Source organism: Lygodium microphyllum, chromosome 30 (assembly GCF_053477565.2).
Source record: "Lygodium microphyllum isolate KBCC chromosome 30, Lygodium_microphyllum_v1.1.10, whole genome shotgun sequence".
Taxonomy (NCBI): Eukaryota; Viridiplantae; Streptophyta; class Polypodiopsida; order Schizaeales; family Lygodiaceae; genus Lygodium; species Lygodium microphyllum.
Genome location: NC_141164.1, coordinates 45,330,821 through 45,353,127, shown reverse-complemented (window position 1 = coordinate 45,353,127; position 22,307 = coordinate 45,330,821). Strand labels below are relative to the sequence as shown.

Genomic DNA, 22,307 nt, shown 5'->3' with positions numbered 1-22,307 from the left:
CTTTTTTTTAAAAAAATAAAACGAATACAACCAATGCAATACATTGAGGCGATCAACCTTTCATTTGGGACTGAGAAATGTCGAGATCTAAAGGCTGTAAAAAATGGATATTACAAGGATGATTGTGTTACTAGCATCGATGCTAGAGGAACAATTGTTGAGATGGAGAGATACACTTGATATTTTGCAAACCTCTTTGTAATATGTGAGACATCGATACAATTGAGATAGCAACTACAATGAGCTATGCATGGACAAGGGATAGAGCATCATGTGGTGAATTGCATCCTGATAGACGAAGAAACGTTTGTCATTGTTGAGAGTGTGGCTCCTACCCGGATGTTGAGTTTGGCCAAGAAAGAAAGAGTAGCCAATGACTATGCTTTGGGCCATGCTCAATTTCATTGTGTACTTTCTACATGGTTAATTTTCTCTTCCAACAAGCAAGGCTTCCATCATGGCTCTTTATTCATGGTATTTTTGTCACTTTCTCCATAATGGTTCTTTGTGGGGTTGGTGGTCTTGGGGTGACTTGGACATTGAACGCTTCCGTACAAAGACCTGTGTTGTCCTACATTCACTTGGCAACTCATGAGAGTGCATGCAAGTCATATGCTTCAATTATAATGGACATGTGTAGCTCAAAGAGACATCACTTATCTAAATCCCTTGGTGTTGACTTCGTTGCATATCACCTACACTTGATTATCATTGCTTGTGTGTGTGCTGGCTTTGCTTTTTTTGGTATTATCTATACACAATCACAAAACTCATTGTTTATTTATATATACATTTATAAATCCGTGGCACTTCATGAGGATAAAAACCAATTGTAGAACTCAAAATTGTACTGGAATGTGGCACACGCATCCAGTACTCGTGGCGGCCTACTCAATATCAATAGATATTTTGCAACATCGAGTAGCATGGTACCTTGTCCAAGTCTACTCGCAACATGTAGGTCCTCCTCAGTGGGAATCTTATCAACCAAAGAGTCCTCTTGGCTAGTTCCGTCTAAGTCCATACCCCGAATGGCAGTCAGTACTCAAAAGGAAGTTGGCGCCACATAGGTTGGGTCTCTTTGAGACTGCTATTTGGCCAATCGCTCCTCTGAGACTGTCATAATCTGGGCTCCAAGTTTGGCCATTCTAGCGCGGTTTTCAAACCAATGTTTTTCAAATTGACTTGGACCCTTTGATTTTTGCTTTAGTTGCTCTATCTCTAAGAGATTTGGTTGGCAAAGTGCTTCATTGAATGTCACAATTAGGCATAGTTTGTTGGCCTCCTTGTAAGAGATGAGTTGCATATGTTCATATAGGAGCTTGTCATAGTGATCATTAAGATATTCCTGCTCTTCCTAGGATAGAGGATATGGCAACTATTCCTCAAGTTGCTCCTTAGGGAATATACCCATGTCTGCAAGGACGTAGAAACGTGCAAATATTTTTGAGTTTAGCATCCAAATTAGTTAAGCATTCTGTGACACTTCTATGTTCCAGGAGGTCTTGCATGGTTGCTATCTCATGCAAGGTCCTAGGAGTTTCCCTAGGCTTTAGCATGGCTGGGGGCTCGGGCCTAGATGAGCAGGATTGGTCAATGCTAGGATTGCTTGTGTCCTTGGGGTCACGTTTCTCCTAAGGCTTTGCTGCTATTGTGTCATGGTTCTCCTTAGATGTGACTGGTATACTTTTTTCAACCTGTTGTGATAGTGTTGTATCCATTTCTGCACAAAGTTGCCTTGTCCTTTCCCTTTGTGTTTAATTGCTTTGAGCTTTTCCTCGTTTATCTCACATTGAGCAGTATAGAGTGAGGGTATCAAGTGCAATTCTCTAGTTGTGGCCTTTGGGATATCCTTTATGAGTTCTTCAGCAAACAGCTACATAGCGGGAGCAAACATGTTGTTACTCGTCCCAAGTTAGGTATTCGGCTATGAGCTTTGTGTGCTCTAGTGTTGGCCTTCCCGTGTCCACATGGACGTACGCACGTGTAATGGCTATCAGCTTGTGATCAAGCTTCATTAGGCACTTCATCTCTGATTCGTTGGTCAGATGTGCCATATCCTTAGCCAAATCTTCAAGAGATTTCTCCTCAGGCCTAGGCTTTAGGTACTTCGGAAGTGCTGGAGGTGTCAAGGATGTTGGTTGTGACACCTCTTACACATGTGAATTACTAAGGACACGTTCTACAAGAGGCATCATCACGGCCCAAAGGCTGTGACTGCTGTGATTCATGATTGGAAGTAGTAGCAGCTAGTTCAATGGACTGGCTACTGTTAGTACATTGCGATGTCAGGTCCTCAGGCAAATCGAAAGTGGTTGTGTCTTGTGTTTCCCTTTGAGCATTCACTTGTGCAGATCGAGCCTCAGTTGATATAGTCACAATAGATTACACAAGCATATCCTTAGGCTTAGAGCTAAGGGTGGTGTCATGTCCCACCTCTTGGACATTTGGAAGCTTAGATGGAGATAGAGATTGGGATTGAGTAGTTGCACTTGATGACTGTTGTTGCGCTTACTGTGTCTATTTAGAGAAGGAGGGTGTAGGAGATTTGGGACTCCTAGGTGGACTTGGCACTAGCTGGAATTTTTGCTCATGGTTGTTAGATGATTCTGTCATTTGCTTTGTTGAGCAATTAGCCTTATCATGAGCAACATTGCGCCTGTGGTGCTTATTATCCCCTTGGGAAGTCAAAGGCTCCTTGGGCACTAGTGGCTTTTGTGCAAACTCGATGATTACATCTGATATCTGCTTGTTAAACACACTAGGCTGAGGATCTACCCTTCGAATAGTCCCGTTTGGTTTCTTGATTTTAATCGTGAGGGGCTCGGTCAGTCCAATGTTTTTGACTCGATACTTGTTTTTTCATTTAGATTTCCTATTGCGCTTCTTCGCTCTTGATACGTCCTGGCCTTCAGCTGGTAGAGGTAGTTTAGCAAGGGGTTTTAGCACCCAAATCCATCGGTTACCTATGTAATACCCTTGAGCACGTAGCAATGCTTTAGATATCCATTGCGGCGTTGTGTTGGCTCTCCATCTATACCTTTGTCTATAAGGCTTAGGCTTCTTTTGTGGTTTTCTATGATATTTGTAAGTCCAAAGCTTGTCCTTGGCATTGTCTCTTGACCTTCTTGTTTTAAGCATGACCTCGCTCACTGGTTCTCTCTGTTCAACATGCGCTTTTATCAACTCTTTCAACATGTCCTTGCCCCCATTACTAGGCTTGCCTAGCATATCAGAATGTTCCTTGTCTTTCCCTCAAGATATGATGAGGTCACCCTTGCTAAAGGTTGTGATTATCCTCACACCCAGTAGTGTCAAGTGTATCCTCTGTGCTACATAATCAGTCTCGCACTTTGTCGCCCTTTTGAAAGGTCTTCCCTAGGAGGGTTTCCTTTCCACAATCAGCACTATTTGGAGGAACATAGAATAGGATAGGCAAGCTCTTAGTTTCAATAGTTATAAGGATTTTACACTTCCCTATAAGTGATTGTGGGTGTCCCCCGTAAGGATTAGGAGTTGCATTAGTTGGTGTGAGCTCTGCTTGGCCTAGTCAAGTCCATGCTTCATAGGTCAAGATATTGAAATCTGCTCCTTCATCGATGAGAGCATCGATACTATGCTATGTTTTTGCGGTGAGTTTGACCGTAAGATAAGCAGGCGGTACTATGTTTTCATCTTCCGGATCTTGGCTTATAAGTTGAAGCCTTCTGATACATGACATTGAGTCCCCAACTACACGACTAGATGTGGATTCTCCACTGATGTCTTGGGTCGTCTGTGCAGTGCCGTTCAAGGTGCATCTATCGTCAGGATTGTCATGTCTAGTCATCCGCGCAGTTGTAGCTTGATGTTGTTGCATTCTACTTTGACTAGATGCAGTCCGAATGCAACACATACATGCTTTTGCGGTGTAGCCTTTTTGTCATTGTTGGCTAGATTGGCCCTTTGAGGTTCTAGGGTCTCTGTTTATCTTTGTTCAGATATGGGCTTTTGGTTGTTGTTTTGTAGGTGAGACTCCATGCTTGTGCAAAGCCATTACTACACTAGGGTCTAATTTGGAGAACCTTTCACGACGCACGTTTTCTCTCCAACCTACTTGGGGGAGGTGTAAAGGGGGCAGAGCCCCCTTTGCGAGGGTCCAGGGGACAGTCCCCCCTGGCCCGCATGGCTCTTACGCCAAACACCATGCGTGATTTGAAGGACCGTTCGTAGCCAAGTTTTGAACTACTTGCTTTAGATTTCAATCTAGTGATGAATCTATGATGTGATTTTGGCTCTATATGGTCTTTGGGTCGGTTTTAGGATCTACAAGTTAAAATTTTAAAGAAATCCAAATTTGTCCAATAGGTCCGAATTATAGGGGTCGAATGTCTGATTCGGCCCATCCGAGTGGGTGAGGGCCGAATGAGAAAGGACCGAATGCAACTAGTCCAAATGTCAAATTCGGTCAGTCCGAATGTGGTTGTTCGAGTGGTAGTGGGCCGAATCGACCAGGCCGAGGGCCAAGTCAGGTGGGGCAAAATGCCAAGTTGATCGAAATGGTAAATTCGACTGGGCCGAATGTAAGCTTATCCGAGTGGAGTTGGGCCGAGTCGGCAGGGCCGAGGGCTGAATATCAAGTTAGTCTGAATGGTCGATTCGAACAGCGGGCTGAGTGGTGGGCTTCCGAGTGGTAGTAGGCCAAATCGACTAGGCTAAATGGCAGAATACGGGAGGGCTGAGGGCCAATTCTAGGACTCGCCCGAGAATTGCCATCACTTGAATGGGCTGAATGTGGCACGATTTTGGCCAACACAATGATAAATCACTCAAATCATATGATTAAGGTCACGGTGTATTGCACACACCTCCAAATAAATGCTATGTATAAAGAAGAAAAGTTGTATATATGTGGAATAGCAAATAAACTCAAAAACGCAAATCGGCAAAACAAATCAAACTCTCATGCCCTATTATGACAGCAGAAACCCTGTTGCTTATTTTCCTTTTCTTTTGTGTGTTTTTTTCTACCCTAATGCATCCAAATCACAAAACAAATACCTACATTACTCCAACATGCTTCCCCAAATCCAAAAAACCAAAAATCTACTTGCTAAGGAGATCGAATACCTCTTCAAACTCCCTCGCTTCCTACCTATCTACCTCAAGCACCAGTTTGGGAAAAGCCCTACTTCAATGCTCGATTTGAAGCATGCAAACGCTCAAGGCTTGAATCCATTGGTCCCGGCAAACGGAACCAAAATGTAAAGGCGATCAGTCGCCAAGAGCCATGGACCACTTATTGCTTCAAGCGTTCCAAGCCGATCACTAATGGCTATCTCACACATAGCTGATGCGCTATCCATCTCTATAGATGTAGTGAGCTTACCTCCATGCCCGATCGAGTTACCTCCTCTCCCGAGCGCTCCGGTAGCTTCACGATCCAAGTGCAAGATTCAAGCAAGCTCCATCCTCAAGCTCCATACTCCAAGCTCCATTGCCACGAGCAAGACAAGACAAGAGAAGAGAAGAGAATAGAAGAGGAGAAGAGAGGAGAAGATAGAGAGCTTCTCCTCCACGGTCCCTCACCCTTACACACTCACTCCCTCAACCTCTCACACTCCCTCTCTCAAGCACAAGCTCAAGCAAGCAAGCAAGAAGAAGAAGAAGAAGAAGAAGAAGAGAGCTACTTTTGGTCACACACAAGAATAAGCTTCTCAGTCACTTTTCAACTTTATATACAAAACCCTGAATCCCTTTTGGGTGATCATCCCCTTATCCCCTTTTTTTACATGGTCAGCCGTGAGGCCCTTTTTCCCATTGTCCTCTTATCTTCCTAGCTTCCTTCCTACCACCCATCTACCTTTATAAATTACACGGGTGAGAGCCCAGCACTCTTAAAATAAATCATGATGCACCTTGCGCTCTTTTACAAACTAATTGACTCGCACTTTTTCTCGTGTGCCTTTCTCCTTGATTTAGGACTTTTCTGCACTTCTTGTGTTTCCAGATTCTTCTTGGTGTGCCTTCATCTTCCTTTTCACTTTTGCCATGGCCTTGTCTTCTACTTTAGATTTTCTGGATTTTCCATTTTGTTTTGTCTGAGGGTTAATACCCCATGAAGGTAAATACATACCCTGAGCTGGACTTCTTGCAATCCACATGTCCAGCATAGTCTGCATCCGTAAAGCCAACGACATATGCCTTCTGCTTATCAAACCAGATACACAAATCCTTTGTGCCTTTGAGGTATCTTATAATACATTTCACTGCTTCCCAGTGCTTCTTACCAGAGTTTGTCATGTACTTGCTAACTACTCCCATTTTAAAGGCAATATCAGGACGTGTAGCAACCATAGCATTTATCAAACTACCAATAGCTGAAGCATACGAAATCTTGGCCATTTCAGCTTTCTCATCATCAAATATAGGGTTGTCATCTTCTGCACTAAGTTTCACATACTCCATATTGAAATGCTGCAAAACCTTGGTGGATACATACTCCTTCTGGGACAAATAGAGAAGCCCCTTTGGTCTATCCCTGAGTATCCGCATCCCAAGAATATTATTTATATCACCAAGATCCTTCATGTCAAAGCTGCCATGTAGACTTTTCTTTAGAGAGTCCAAGGCATGAACATCCTTGCTGCAATCAACATGTCATCCACATACAAGGATGTGGAGGGTGGGTCTTCCCCTGTGTATACTATATACATGCATATAAGGATGGGGGTGGAGCGGAGAGGATTTTTGGCAGTATCGGCATCAGCATGGAGCTTCTTTCTTTTTTGTTACAAAAGGGCCAGAAAAGAAAACGAACTCGTGACATAATCGGATGGATGATCTCTTCTCTCTCTCTCTCTCTCTCTCTCTCTCTCTCTCTCTCTCTCTCTCTCTCTCTCTCTCTCTCTCTCTCTCTCTCTCTCTCTCTCTCTCTCTCTCTCTCTCTCTCTCTCTCTCTCTCTCTCTCTCTCTCTCTCTCTCTCTCTCTCTCTCTGTGCGCGTCTTATGTGGACCAAGCCGAGCCAAGGTGAGAAAGTTGGGAAGGAAATAACAGAAAAGAACGGAGAACCAATTGAGTGTACCAAAAAATAGATGACATATATTGGCCAATGTCGGTATATCGTTTTCTTTCAGAGAGAAGACGTCGTCTCTTCTTCTTCTCTCTGCGCATAGGAAGTTGGGCAAAAAGAGACCAAGATAATTAGGTTGCCATCTGCTACCTTCTTGGTATATAAGCAGTGATCCACTTAACTCTTGTGAAAGCCCTGAGACTATATGAATGTATCAAACTTGTGATACCATTCTCAAGGTGCCTGTTTCAGCACATACAAACTCCTCTTGAGTTTACATACCATCTTCTCTTTACCCTTTGCCACAAAACCCTTAGGCTGGTGCGCATATATATGTCCTCATGCAGATCACCATATAAGAATGTAGTCTTTACATCCATTTGGATGAGTTCCATATCCTCGACTGCAACCAAGCCTAAGATGGTTCTCAAAGTAGTCATCTTGAATACAGGAGAGAAGATCTCATCAAAGTCAATCCCATGTTTCTACTTGTACCCCTTTACAACCAACCACGTTTTGTACTTAGGCAAGGAACCAGAAGTGACTTTCATCTTATAAACCCACTTGCATGGAAGAATCTTCTGCCCTTTAGGCAAATGCACCAAATCCCAAGTACCATTCTTTTCAAGAGAGTCCATCTCTTCTAACAACATAGCTTTGAGCCACTTCTTGATGTCCTCTCTAGTCATTGCCTCCTTGAAGCATACAGCTTACCACATTTAGTTACCATGACATAATCAGCAACATACTAAGCACTAGGAACAAACCTATCAGGTGATCTTGAAGGTTGGGTCAACTTGCAAAGCAAATATTCAGTATTTGCGGGCTGTGGGGCCTGCAAATGTGCATTTACAACTTATCCTGAAATTTCAACATGTTGTCCTGCCACATCTGGCTGTCCAAACTGCATCTTTTCATGTTGACACTATGGGGCATCATGAGCAATACCTTGTCGACCATTTTCAACATCACTTCCTACATTTTTTGGGTCATTTACAATAGGTATTAGTTGTTGTCTATTGGGCACAATCTGTTGTCCAGTATGTATATCTTCCTTGAAAACAACCCTTTTAATCTCCTATGTCTTTTCAGGCTGCTTATGCATGCGATCTTCACTGAAAATTACATCATTACAGCGTACTATTTTCTTTTTCTTGAGATCCCATAATATGTACTCTATTTCACCCTCATCACCATATCCTAGGAAAATGCATTTACATGACTTCGGCTGAAGTTTGTTGCATTCCTCCTTACGGACATGCACAAAGGCCTCGTAGCTAAACACTCTCATATATGAGAATATAAAGGTGGCTTGCCCAACCACCCTTCCTAAGGGACTCTTCCCCCCCCCCCCCCCCCCCCAAAGACCTGTTTGGTGATCGATTAATCAAGTGAATGGCTGTCATAACAACCTCTGCCCAAAAACCATGGGGTAATGCAGCATGAGACAGCATAGTACAAACCTTATCCTGAATGATCTAATTCATACAATCTACAACTCCATTCTAGGGTGGATTATGAGGGGCAGTTAGCTCCCTCTTTATCCCTTTGCTATCACAAAAGTCCTAAACGGCTTTGGACATGTATTTCCCACCATTATCAGAGTGAAGACACTTCAGTGTCTTACCAATCATGTTCTCAACCAATGCCAAGAATTTCTTAAACTTGTCAAGAACCTCAGTCTTACTACTAATAGGGTACACCCAAACTTTCCGTATAGCATTATCAACAAAGGTGACAAAGTATTTATTTTCCCTTAGAGATAACCGTGCCATCTGACATACATCTAAATGTACTAACTCTAAAGGAAAATATTTCAATGAAAGAGACTTTGTATGTGAAGTCTGTGCATGTTTACCATAAACACAATGATCACGGTGCTCAAAATTAGCATATCAAAGACAAGGTAAATAACCCAAACGAGTAAGTACTTTCATTCCAGTCTAACTCATGTGTCCCAACCGACCATGCTACAAGGAAACACTTGGCTACTTGATCATCATGACAACAACATGGTCACGCACACTAGATACATGTAGTGAATACAAAGTATCACTCTTTGAGTCTCTAGCAATAACCCTAGACCCCTTACAAATCTTTCATTTTCCATCACCAAAGGTGGTATGAAAACTATCATCATCTATCTACCCACAGTACTGATTAAGCTCTTCTTGAGCTAGGATACATGTACATTCTGAAGAGTAAAGACAGATCCATGCTAAAACTGCAACTGCACACTGTCAATGCCTGCAATGTCACATGCATAGTTGTCCCCAAAGTGGACAACACCATGTCTACTCCCAGTGTAGTCTGAGAACCACTCACAATGAGAAGTGACATGCAATGAGGCACCTGAATCCAAGATCCATGTATGCATGTCATCGTCTGTATCTGCTACCAAGGCATGTGCACTGAAGCAAGAAGAGACAAGGAGTACATCATTACCACTGTCGCTCTCATGAGGCTGACTGCATTCACTTCTTCAATCTTGACACTACTCTTCTTAGTTGGCTAACTATCCTTCTCATCCTTGCCTTGAAGTGTCCTTTCTTGCCACAATGGTGGCACTCCACATCTTTCCAACGAGATTTACTGCATCATTTGCTTTCAGATTTCCCCCTTTGTTGAGACCTACCTCTAGTATTATGCAAAGTACTAGACAACTTGTTAGATGCATTGTTCTGCCGATTCATCTCTTTCATAAGTAGAGAACTCTCTACATCAGAGTACAGCAACATAGCATTCGAGTTGCTCATGGCTGTCCTGAAAGTATCTAAGGTTTCAAGTAGATTACATAACATAAAAGTAGCCTTGAACTCATCATCGATATTGAACTTCAAGGCAACTAGTTGGCTGAAAAAGAAATTAAAGTCACTGAGGTGTACAGACATGACTGTCCCCTCCATGCATAAATCCATCAATTTCTTCAGTCACCAATAGACTTTACTTGCAGCATTTTTCTGAGCATACAATTCCTCGAGTCACTTCCAAATGGTATAGGCAGAATCAAGCCCTTCTATGTTAAACAACAAAGCATCGAAAACTGAAAGCTCAATAGTCGAACAAGCTAGCTCTTTCGACTCATCCCAATTCTCTTGCTCGATGTCTGTTGGTCGTGCTCCTTTCAACTTAATAGGCTTCACTTGTTTCTTTTGCACCAAGACATTATAGCACTAATTTTGCCAAATTGCAAAGTTATGTGCCCCTTCAAGCTTCTTGATGTGCATAAGATAACTATTGTCAATGCTGCCAATCATAATTGCAACTCAAATAACAAGAGGACAAGCCAAATCTGTCAAAAAACAAGTGACCAAGAAGAGATACAAACTGACCAGCAAGATCCATTGTTCATTGTAAATAGCACCAAAATGCCTACATAGATTGATCTATTTCAACCTAAAAATGAGGTATAAAGCATGTACACCCAATGTCCAAGCATATGTCAACAATGTCAGTATCAAATCAGTACATAAGGATCTCAATGGGAACCATCTAACTATTCAAAATACCCTCTCTATTATGGTACTTGCAAACTGTAATTTTCTAACCAATACAAAATGTCCCAAGCTCAAAGCATCCCCAAAATTATTCCCAGGTATATGACATCCAAGATAAGCATCTAACATCACTTTGAGTACCCGAGATAGCGTATGCAACTGATAGGCATGTCATTCACTAACAAAATTACATTCAGCCCTTGCTATTACAGCAATGCTATTCAAGCATATGCAGGAACTGTCAATGCTGCCTTGTAAACTGTTATGAACAGTCTAAGAAACGGAGTAAAACACTCCCAATGCCAATGCCAAGTTCAAGAGTGAACTCTCAAGTATCCAATGATGGTCCTGGAGTTGCCAATGATGAAAAAGATTATCAAGATAGTGGATTGATTTGGCTGCAACCAAGATCTGTATACACTATCCTCAAAAAACCACCTCTGTGTTTTCAATTTTAGACATACATGCACTCCAAATCAGCTTACAAGCTCTTCTACGAAATCATAGAGCTCAAAGCAAGCTTCATTTTCATTAAAAAGGTTTTTGAATCTGAGTTTTTTAGCTCAAGTTATAAGCAAAATAGTGATTTGTGGTCAATCTATCCAAAACTGAGACAGACTCATCGCTATTGACGTGATGGCGCTTGGTTGGTTGGGAGGGCTGGAAGGCTACAATGACTCAATGCTAACGTGGGGGGATCCCAAATTATCCTCCCAAGCTCCCTCTTGAAGCTCAAAGGCAATGGTAATGCTTATGCTTCACAAGAAGCAAAGAGACATGGTTGTCCTATTTCCAGCTTCAAGTGCTCTTCCAAAAGAGTTCAAGGCATAATAATGTCCCAACTCTGCCCTGGTGAGGTTCAAAGGTGCCCTGATAGATACCAAAACAAACGAGATCAAGACAAACCTCAATGAAGAGCTGCCATAGCTACGAGCTTTCAAGCCGACTACTGCTCCTTTGTTGCGCAAGCTCCTACTCCCAAATCCTGAGCTCTAATACCAATTTGAAGTGCACGGATTGAGAAGAGAACAGAGCTTCAATGATGGATGCTATGTGCACATGTGTGTGTATGTGTGTGTGTGTGTGTGACACAATGTGTGGGTAAAATAGTGTACCTCTTGGTTTTCTCAATAGGTTTATAATACATAAAGTACAATACCAAGCAAGCAAGTTCAATGGTCAGGTGCATTGCCCTTTATCCCAACATAAAAGAACTCATGAGCCACGAGTCTGAACGAATGGCGGAGTGTGATGCGATGAAGAGAGACAATGGAGTCGAGCCTAAGCCCTCAAAAAACCGAGTCAACTAGCAAGGAAAAATATGTGTACTTCAACTATGAGATACAAGTGCACTCTTACGAAACTAATGAGGAAGACTAAGTCTCAACTCACGCCACACAATTTTATCTCGACAATGAGAGTAGTTGTCAACAACCAAAGAAATGCATTTGATTGTGAGAGCAAGACAATGTGCAACCCCCCTGCATATCAACTTATATAAGCTGTTGTGGACCTACTTGCAACATCAAGCCATATAAGCCTACTTCGAGGTGAACACATCGAGATGTGGCTCTCCGAGGTGCGTCATGACATGGGATCATAGTGCATCACGCCTAGGAGTGGTTAAGTGGCTCGAGACCTCCACATGGAATATTAGTGTAGATGGAAAGTGCATTGACTAACTAATAAGGGAAATGGACTTTCACTTTGTGAGGTGAGATGAGTGAAACAATGTTACGATGAAGGGTTTTGTGTATGCGATGCTACATGAGCACCATAAAGTTATGGTGACAAGAACTCCCTACATGTTGGGAAGTGTCAAGGTGGACTACTATGATACATTGGCGTTGTGCTATGATGCAATACCGTGTCAGGTCAAGTTCCATGCCGTGTTGGCATGTCGAGGTTGGTTCTTTATCCAAAGGGAAAGCTGACACGTTGTACCATGTCAGGTTGTGGTTCCATGTCGAGTTAGAAAAGTTTATGTACATTGTATTGTGTGTGTGAAGAAAAAACCAAGTAACAAGTGTTTGGACCTCCATCTCTCGTGTTCTTAAGTGAGCTTCCTTTTCTGTGTGGTACATTTGATGCAGTGGCTCAAGCAAGTCCCTCCACCACACGATTTGCAACAATCTCTCTAACTAGCTTCAAATCTAGATTTCTTAGTCATATTGAACCAACTTTAAGTTCATTTTGTTCGACTTTTTGTATGATACATGTTCTTTTCATTTTATATGCATCTCATGTTTTAAGCATATCACAACAAGATGTTTTCTTGTAGACATTAATCTCTCTCCGTCTCTCTCTCTCTCAAGTATAGAATCTGGTAACATCATAAGGAACCCACTTGCATCAATAGCTTCTGTCAAAATTCCTTCATGATTATAGTACAATTCTTTGAATTTTCAGACAACTACATCCAGTTGATTTACTATAGATAGGATGTCATTTCAATACCAACACAAAGGTGGTTCACAAAAATCAGAATATGAAATTTGGCAAGCAAAGATATGTAGTCAACCTCCCCCTATTAGAATATTTAATTGACAAGATATGATGTGCTTGGTGGAGCTAAGTGCTCCAATGCCATGAGCTGTTTTGGGAGGGCGTCCTGACTGAAAATATTACAATCATTGGCTAACTAAATAGTGACTCAAAACCTATGATATGATCTTGTGGCTAACACCGCTAAAGAAGGTAACCTTCCTGTTTACACCACTCCTCCACTTCCATCATGACTTTGAAAAGCAATTGTGGATAGCTGGTTACAATACCATCCACTCCTTCAAAAATCATCCGTTCCATTACTTCTTGAGCATCCACAGTCCAAGCATACAACTTTTTTCCTGCCCTGAAAGACAGTCAGTACCAACCTTAAATTATGAAGCATATTTCTAGTGACAAGGGTATTTTTACCATGATACGATACTACATTGGCATACAAACTGTACACCATCACATAAATTAACATGTAGATACTACAGACCACAAAATAACAGTCAGAATTATTCTTTTAACCTATTTGAAGGACAAACTTGCATGCACAGACAGATTTTCAGCTGACATGAGATGAGCACCCCATGGCACGACATCACACTTCCCAATTATGCTACTGATCTGTACATTTACTCCCAATAAACTCACTCCAGGTTATGATTTGAACGTACAAACCAGATTTTAATAAAAACTGATGGGCTATCACAGAACCACGTCCTTCACATCATCCTAAGGCTTGCTAGCCTCCTCTACGGATAAACCCCAAGCCACAACATCTCACTTTGGTTTACAAAGCATCACAAATAGTTACATCAACATCAAGGAGTCTATAAAAGCACATCAGTCTAGAAATGACACTCTTACCACAAGCGATTTGCTTATTCCACTTCATTCAAAAAATATTAACCCCCACTGTTGGTGTTTGGTCACAATAACTGTATGTTCGGTGCATGCATACCTATGAATGTCCGAAACAATCCTCCATTTAAAAGTATTAACTCCCACTGTTGGTGTTCTAGTCACAAAAGCTGTATATTCGGCACATGCATACCTATGAATGTCAGAAACGATCCTTGTATTGACTATGCCATGATAAGCCCCAACCACCTCTCCTTTTAATCTCAAAGGATCCATTACCTTTCCCGAAACTCTATCTATCATGACAATATAACCTGCCTGCAAAAAGCATAAAGCGTGCTGCTCAATTGCTTGAAATGTCAAATGAGGGAGAAGGTAATGTACACCCATCTAGATGTAGCCTACTCACCAAGACCTTGGGGGCTAATAATTTTAGCTCTTGGATGAAGGAATCAGATTTGGACCAAATAATGCAGTTTTGGCAGTGTGTGTCATTCACCTGTGTAGAAAAAACAAAAATACATTAGATGAAATCACACTCAAAATAAAGAAGATTATGCAAAGCTGTAGCTGCTCACCACTGAGAGGATATCTGCTGCAAATGAAGACTCAAACATCGATGGTCCAACTTTGGCATCAATGATCACATGTTTCAAAAAACGCGATACATGCTGTTTCCATGAAGTCACTGTTAAATGAAGAATTGCCAGGTGAACAAACACAAAGTGCAAAAGACAGTAGTAACTACATCAACATGGCTTCTACTTTTTTTGAAGTTGTGCAACAATTGTATCACTGGAATAAGCCAGCTGTACAGATTCAAAGATCTGAAAAGGCTTAAGTTCAGTGAGAATTTGAAAGGCATCTTCCCATCTGATTACATCCTTGATCTTTCTGTAGTATTGAGACACCACATCACATGGCACAATGTGACATGGAGCAGAAATCTATTTATACCTGTCTATACAGTAGCAACTCACACAATGCGTCTCTGCATAAACAGGATCCAAATTACATGCATCAAACCATCATTTCTCAATATGCAAATGCATACCCAGAGTGGTGCATAATTACTCGTTGAACCTGGAGCTCTCCCTACAGCCACATACAATGCACCCAATCCCCCCCCCCAAAAACAAAAACAAAGCACACACACACAAACATGCACAAAAGTAAACAAGAAGGCACGCCTGCTTCGCATGGTCACTTTTTGTTCTGCACTATGTTTGAGATACTTACATTGGCTGAACCTTTCTGACATCTTACATTGCTGTTACTTGAAATCCTATCACGATTCGGACATAAACCTGAATTTCCACTAAAGTTCTTTTTAAGTTTATTGAGTTTTGTATGTGGTAAGCACTTCACTTCTGACATCCATTTTCAATTCTGTGTCGACTAGTCTTGCCAACTCCAAAAATATTATCAGTTTTCTTTCTTTTAAAAGCATCAACATTCAAAGCAAAGCAAGAGGGCTGTTCAAAGATGCATCTCTCTTCATTGTCAGGCTTGTCAAGGAAGCTATAGTGAGGAGGCTTATCGCAAGAGCTTCTCAGGAAAGCTACTGTGAGGAAGATCCTTGGAGAAGCTATAATGAAGAAAGTTCCTTGGAAACGTAATTGTAACTCAACATTGTCACAAGACGGCTGCACACAGCCAATAGATGAATAGCCGCATGAGTGTGTGATGCTGTACTAAAGTGTGATCAATAATGCCATGGTGGTTCTCCAATCAGGTACTATGAGGAAGAGGAGGCTAGCTTTGTCACCCCATTGCCACCTATTGAGGACATAATGGAGCAAACAGGAACGATGATGACACAGAACTACTTTAGAAAGCATACATTAGACACAATTCAACTATAACTGATTATCACGTGCTGGAGAATAAAGACTTATATCGCGTAGCAATGTACCAACAAACATCCTCCCCTATTTCTTCTCTTTAACTAACTCTAATCTGGGCACTAAGCATAAAATCATTTGATCTACCTCACATCACAGACACATTTTGAAAAAGGTCATCTTTAACCACCAAACAATATCCACGCACATTAATAAGCAAAAGGCTATTATGTAGACATACCCGCAGAGAATTCGCCAGAGGTGGGATCGTTTGGTTTTGAAACTCTTTGGGGTACCTGTAACCTATATTTAGTCTTGCAATCTGTAGAAGAAAAAAGATAAATCTTACTAAGCTATGTGGCATTTTTCTTTCAAACCATGAACTGAAGAACCTTTCACTGTTGTGCTTGGAAGGTGAGAAGCTAGTTTCTTACACAACAAAACATAACATGAACCATTGTTGCCTAATACTAAATGACTTCTAAAAAAATTTAAAAACAAGCCATTAGTCGGATATTATGCAAGTCATGAAAAGCAATTTTCCCCAGAATACCCTGCAGCAAACAGCAAAAAGTATATGCATGAACCGAACAAGAGATAAGTAGAAATTTGTCATAGATACAAACAAGCATGCATACATGCATGTGTGAATGCAGCTTGGATCCCTTTATTTTGTGTGTGTGTGTGTGTGTGAGAGAGAGAGAGAGAGAGATGATTGCTGCTAGGGTGAATGCATGTTGACCAAAAGGTCCAAGGTGTTGAGCTAAAAATGCATAACAAACTGATTAGCTCTTTAAAATAGCCCCCAAACATGTAAATGACCAAAAGTTTCATTAAATGGTACATGGTCCTCCAGAGTTTCTATGTCCCATAAGTAAAACCCTAATTTGGGAGGATCCTTCTGCATCTATAAATAAACAGGCTGCCCACCATTCAATCCATCCTTGTCTTGCAGGTTTTGGCCATCAGCCCTCTTCCACTAGCTATCCAACCCCCAGCGACTGCTACTACTGTCATCCAACCTCCCACTGCTACCGATGATCAGCTGCCATCATCTTCAGGTGGTTACATTGCTGTATTTACATATTCCAGCCCCAAAGACTGCTACGTTCTGGTTTCCAACCTGTTGCCCTTCCATTTCCAACATTGGCCTAAATTGTGTTCGCATCTACAGGAGGTCATCTTTGAGTTTTCAACACTTTTCTTCATCAGCCTCTACTCCAACTAGTGGATACTAAATTGGGGATCCGTCTCTAGTGGACAACACACATCAACACCTCCCTAAGCCCGCTCCCATGAGAGCTACCAGTTGTTGGACCAACACTGCCCTTGAGCATTCTGTACATTTTCTCATTCTCATCTACAGCATTGAATCATTCACTTTAGAGTTCTCTTTATTCTATATTTGTATTTGTGTTTTGTGTTTTGCGTTTAGGGTTTGCATTTATTGTGTTACCATCTAAGTTATTGTGTTTTAGCCATGTTCATACATTTTATGTTTTCTCTGTGCAAACCCTAGCATATCTTCACATGGTATCATAGCATATACTCTTCTAAAGAGTATCTTGTGGTTGTCATGGAGAGCTTGGTTTTGTGCAAGATACACGAACGACACGTACCTGATTCACGCATGGTTGGCTCCGTATGCCGTACGAATGGATCCGTACCGTAGGGAATCGTACAAATCCATATGTGATTTTAGGCATGTTTTGGCCACCCATCCTGCGGACAAAAACAAGCTATCCAAAATGATTTCAACGCATTTTCATGGGGTAGATTTGGCAAAAAGGGATAGGTGTTGGACTTGGGGCTCATTTGCACTCTCTCTCTCCTGAAGGCTCATCCCCTCCCTCTTGTCTCCAAGTATCAACCTCCCATCCCCTCCCTCTTGAAGTATCATCTCCTCTTCCCCTCTCCTCTTGCCCCCATCCCCTCGCTCTTCATTGTTCTTCCAAGTTCCCCCCATCCCCTCCTTCAAGCATCATCTCCCCACCCCATCCCTCTTCAAGCCTCTAAGGCTCTCACTCTCTCCTCTTCCTCCCATCCTCTCCCTCTTCAAGCATCATCGTGATCAGAGTGACGAGTCTCCACTCTCTCCTCTCCATCACGCCTTGCCTTGACACCTTGGCCTCATAGCATGCAAGAAGTATGAGGCCTTCAACTTGCATGCCATCCATATGGAGGACAAAAAGAAGTCCAACTCCCACCATTGGACATGCAAGTATTGCAAGAAGCATTGTACAAGTGGTGCAACCCGGCTTCTTCAACATCTTTCCAAGATGAGAGGGCAAGTTGCCGCATGCAAAGCGATCCCTCTAACACATTGTGGACGAGATTCTCGCCAAGATGAGAGGGGGATCCACTAGAGGAGGAAGTGGCGCATCGACGACGACACCCACACCTATGTCTACACGTGAGGAAGCCTTAAATGTAGACATATCTTCAAACGATGTGGGTGAGATCCCCACCATTCGTGGTGCCAACTCCACATCTGCTTCCAGCTCTTGCATTGGCAAAAAGGCAAACATTGGAGGCTCATGCAGCACCGGAGAGACAATCCTCTCTCTCTCAAACTCCCGGTCATATGCTTGGATCGGGCATTGAGATTGCACGCACAATGATCAAGTGCAATCTTGCATTCAATGTTGTAAAGCATGAGCAATGGAAAAAAATGATGAGAACCATTGCTAATGTGGACCCATGTGAAGGATGGAGCGGTATTATATATAATGACATGAGGACAAAGACGATTGATGAAGAAAATGAGAGAAATGAAAGAGCCCATGATCCTATTCGGGCCACATGGATAAAATACAATTGCTTCATTCTCACCGATGGATGGAGAGACCGTAGAAAATGGGACATCATCAACATACTCATTTTATGTCCACTCAACACATATTTTTTACGCGCCGTAGACACCAGTAAGAGAGGAAGTAAAATGAATGGCACATTCATCTACCACCACATTCGCCAAGCTATCATTGAGGTATACATTGTCTTTCTAAAGTTGTTGCTTTCATTATTATAATTTTGAATTCATGTCTCCCCAAAACTTTCCTTATCATAATTTTGAATTTGTGCCATGTATGATGTGGTTGTAGCCTGTAGGTGGGCCTGTCAAATGTGGTGCAAGTTGTTACCGACAATGCATCCAATTGTCAATGCATGGACTGTTTGCTTGAGGCCGAGTTTCATTTGATATTGTGAACTCCATGTGCAAGTCATTGTTTGGACTTGCTCATGGAGGACATCGGAAAGCTCAAATGGATGAAGAGGGTGGTGACTAAGGCTACAGCAGTTGCCAGCTTTTTCAAGGTGAAGGTGAAGATGCTTGCGATGTATCGCGAGCATAGCACGCTTGAGTTGAAGAAGCCTTCTTCAACTCACTTTGCCTCAATATGATTGCTGTCGGAGTGTCTTTATGAGATGCGGTTCGCCGCCATATGCCAGATGGTGGTGTCCACTCTATGGAATGAATGGGATGAGCATGAGACTGAGGAGGCGAAATCCATACAGCGCTTGTGCCTCAATGAGCAGTTCTAGTAGAGAGTCCGTGGGATCGTGATTGCCGTGACTCTCTTTTATACGGTGTTATATATAAGTGATTGCGAGGAGTCCAAAATGAGCCTTCTCATTCACTTCTTTAGAGTAGCATTGGTGGAGGCGCAAGCTTACATGGTGATCATGAAGTCATAGTGTACACACATTATTGACATAGCAGAGAAGAGATATACATGGAAGCATAAGCCCATCCATGGATTGCAGCACTATTACATCCGACCTACAAGTCTTCAACAGTCATGGATTGCTGACCAGCTTGCATATCTCACTCATGTGGTCCCTATGGATGACCACAACACAGTTCTATAGGAGCTTGGATGCTATGAGGATCAGAGAGTACATATGGCTTTTGCTTCTCCCACTTATTGGAAAAGAGAGTCACTTGTGAAGCCTCTCTTTTGGTGGCAGAATTTTAGATATACACTGCAAACTCTTTCGCTCTTGGCCATAAGAGTCCTTGCTTAGGATTGCTCTTCAGGTGCATGTGAGAGAAATTGGAGTGTCTATTCTCTCATTCACACAAAGATTTGCAATCAACGTAGCACACGACACTTAGAGCAACTAGTCTATTGCCGCACTAATGCCATGATGACCATGGGTAATCCAAAGCAAATAAACACTTATTATTTTGGTTAAGTCAAGTATAAATTTGTTGTTTTCAATTTTATACTTAACAATTTAATATTTACAATCTTATGTGCATTGTGTAGGTGAATGCTGATACATTCAAGTTGACGGGCAACACTCTTTTGAGTGTACGCCAAGAGGTTGATGAGGAGGACGAGGAGGAGGAACATATCTTTGTGGAGCTCTATAGAGAGCTCATAGCAACAAACACTTGTGACACTCGCATTTAGCGTGCTTGTGGGTGAGGAGTTCGAGGACAGGAGTTCGAGTTGTAGCAGTTGCTAGCAAGGGCATGGTCATTTGACACCCTCCAAGATCGACGAGGGGTGGTTTGAGTAGTTTGTAAACATATGTGAGACAGGGCTCTAGTAGCTCTCATCCCATGCTTGATGATGACATTTCCCCCTTGCCTACAGTTACACAACCATTGCCTAGGGAGCCATCATTTGATGATTATTTTAAACTCATCAATGAGGATAAGTATGAGAGTGTCTCATCATCCAATACCAAGAGATCATCTCCAAACTCTCTTGATGAGCACTTTGATGATGATGATTGTGATATATGATGTATCATTGATGATTGTATCCAAATTGACAGATTCCACTCCTGACTCTTGAGTCCGTCGTGACTCCTCCGACTCCTAACTCTTATGACAGTTATATCATGTATGATCATTGATCTTATTTTGTAATAGCATTGCTATAGCCTATTTTCACTTTGAACATGTGTCTTGTAATTTATAGTTTTTTAAAATAAAACATCTCATATGCAGATTTCTTTCTTGATCCTTTCATGCTAGGTTTTGTATTTCCATTTAGGACTAACATTGCACATCCTACATGGGCTAAAGGTTTTTTTTTAAGATTTCTACCTTGGCCAATATTGCCTCGATTAACATGGAGACAGAGATAGTATCTTCTCCTTAAGATCACATCTCAAGCATCCTTCCTCTCTTGGCATCCATTTTTCTTTCCTTTCCATTGAGGAGTTTTTATCATTTAACCATCACTATCTACACTTCTAGTTTACTTTTCATGACAAGTGGACTGCTACTTTGGTGGTTGTCCTTCGTACTCTTGGTTGGCATCAAAGCCATCCCTCGAAGTCGAGTTTCAAGCATACATACGACACTTGGTCAACATTGGAGCCCTCTCCCCAGATCAAGTATGGGCCCATCCCAATTGCCTTGGCAGTTGACTTTTTTCCACTCTTCCAATTGGAGAGAATCGGGTCTTCCTTCTTGAATCTTCATCAATTCGATCTATTTGCATGATGGACTACTATCCTGGTTTTTCAACTAGCATGGAGCCATCTCCCAAGGTCGAGATTCTAGCTTGCCTATGCCACATGGTCAGCACAAGAACCCTCTTCCGAGATAGAGTATGGACATGTTCCACGTACCAAATAGTTGATTCTCCTTTGGCCATTCTAGCTAAGAGGTGTCAAGTCTACCCTCATCATCAAATTCATCATGGTTCTCAGCACCACACAAAAACCAACATCAAGTTCCTCTTCCTCCTTCAGCATCGACATCCTTGATTAAGAAGGGTTCCTACCCTTCCCTTGGTATATACAAGTTTTAGCATTTATCTTTGACATCGGCCTCCCTTTCCTGTTGTACATTTCCTTTGCATTGCATGATCATTATCATCTTTGTAAAAGGGAGCTTGGTTCAATGTGGCTCCATTTTCCTTTGGACATCCTAGTAGGCCACTGGGCAATTGACAACACCCTTTATCGATGCCTTGGCCTCTCAGGGATGATCACTTGGGCTCCCTTGGTAAGAGAATTATCACCTTTGTAGTCTTGGTATCCCCTCTGTAGTCTTAGTAGGCCATTGGGCAACCGACGTCCACTCTTCATCTAATACCCTAGCTACTTTGGGGGGGTAATGCCGGACATAAATGGACTTGAGCTTTTCTTCCAGTCCCTTCTTGGGACCAATTTTAGACTTGAGAGAAGGTATTGAGTTAAAAATGCATTACAAATTGATTGGCTCTTTAAAACAACCCCAAAACATGTAAATTATCAAAAGTTTCATTAAATGATGCGCAGCCCTAGAAAGTTTGTCCCATAAGTAAAACCCTAATTTTGGAGGATCCTTTTGCGTCTATAAATAGACAAGCTGTCCACCATTCAATCCATCTTTGTCTTGCATGCTTCAGCCATTAACCCCTCTTCCACTAGTTGTCCAACCCCCAACAACTACTACTATGTGGTCTACATCTATCATCCAATCTCCCACTACTGCTAGTGATCAACCGCCATCATCTTCAAGTAATTACATTGTTGCGTTTACCAATTCGACCCCCAGAGACTCCTGCATTTTGGTTTCCAAGTTGTTGCCCTTCCATTTCCAACATCGG

The 22,307-nt window shown here is 42.0% G+C and overlaps 1 protein-coding gene across 5 annotated transcripts in view; it reads right to left on the bottom strand.

Moving 5' to 3' along the window:
- Positions 1 to 12,897: 12,897 nt before the first annotated feature.
- GDPD4 (PLC-like phosphodiesterases superfamily protein) overlaps positions 12,898 to 22,307 on the bottom strand; it is a 97,454-nt gene continuing 88,044 nt past the window's right edge. For 3 of the 5 annotated variants that reach the window (XM_087672645.1, XM_087672647.1, XM_087672643.1), the window contains 5 exons: positions 15,989 to 16,069; positions 14,482 to 14,574; positions 14,313 to 14,402; positions 14,097 to 14,221; positions 12,898 to 13,400 (listed from right to left, as the gene is read on the bottom strand). In XM_087672645.1, the coding sequence (XP_087528771.1) occupies positions 13,238 to 13,400; positions 14,097 to 14,221; positions 14,313 to 14,402; positions 14,482 to 14,574; positions 15,989 to 16,069 (552 nt within the window). In that variant the 3' untranslated portion in view covers positions 12,898 to 13,237. Of the gene's footprint in view, positions 13,401 to 13,909; positions 14,004 to 14,096; positions 14,222 to 14,312; positions 14,403 to 14,481; positions 14,592 to 15,988; positions 16,070 to 22,307 lie in introns of all 5 variants that reach the window. The other 2 variants (XM_087672646.1, XM_087672644.1) reach the window with 2 other exon arrangements.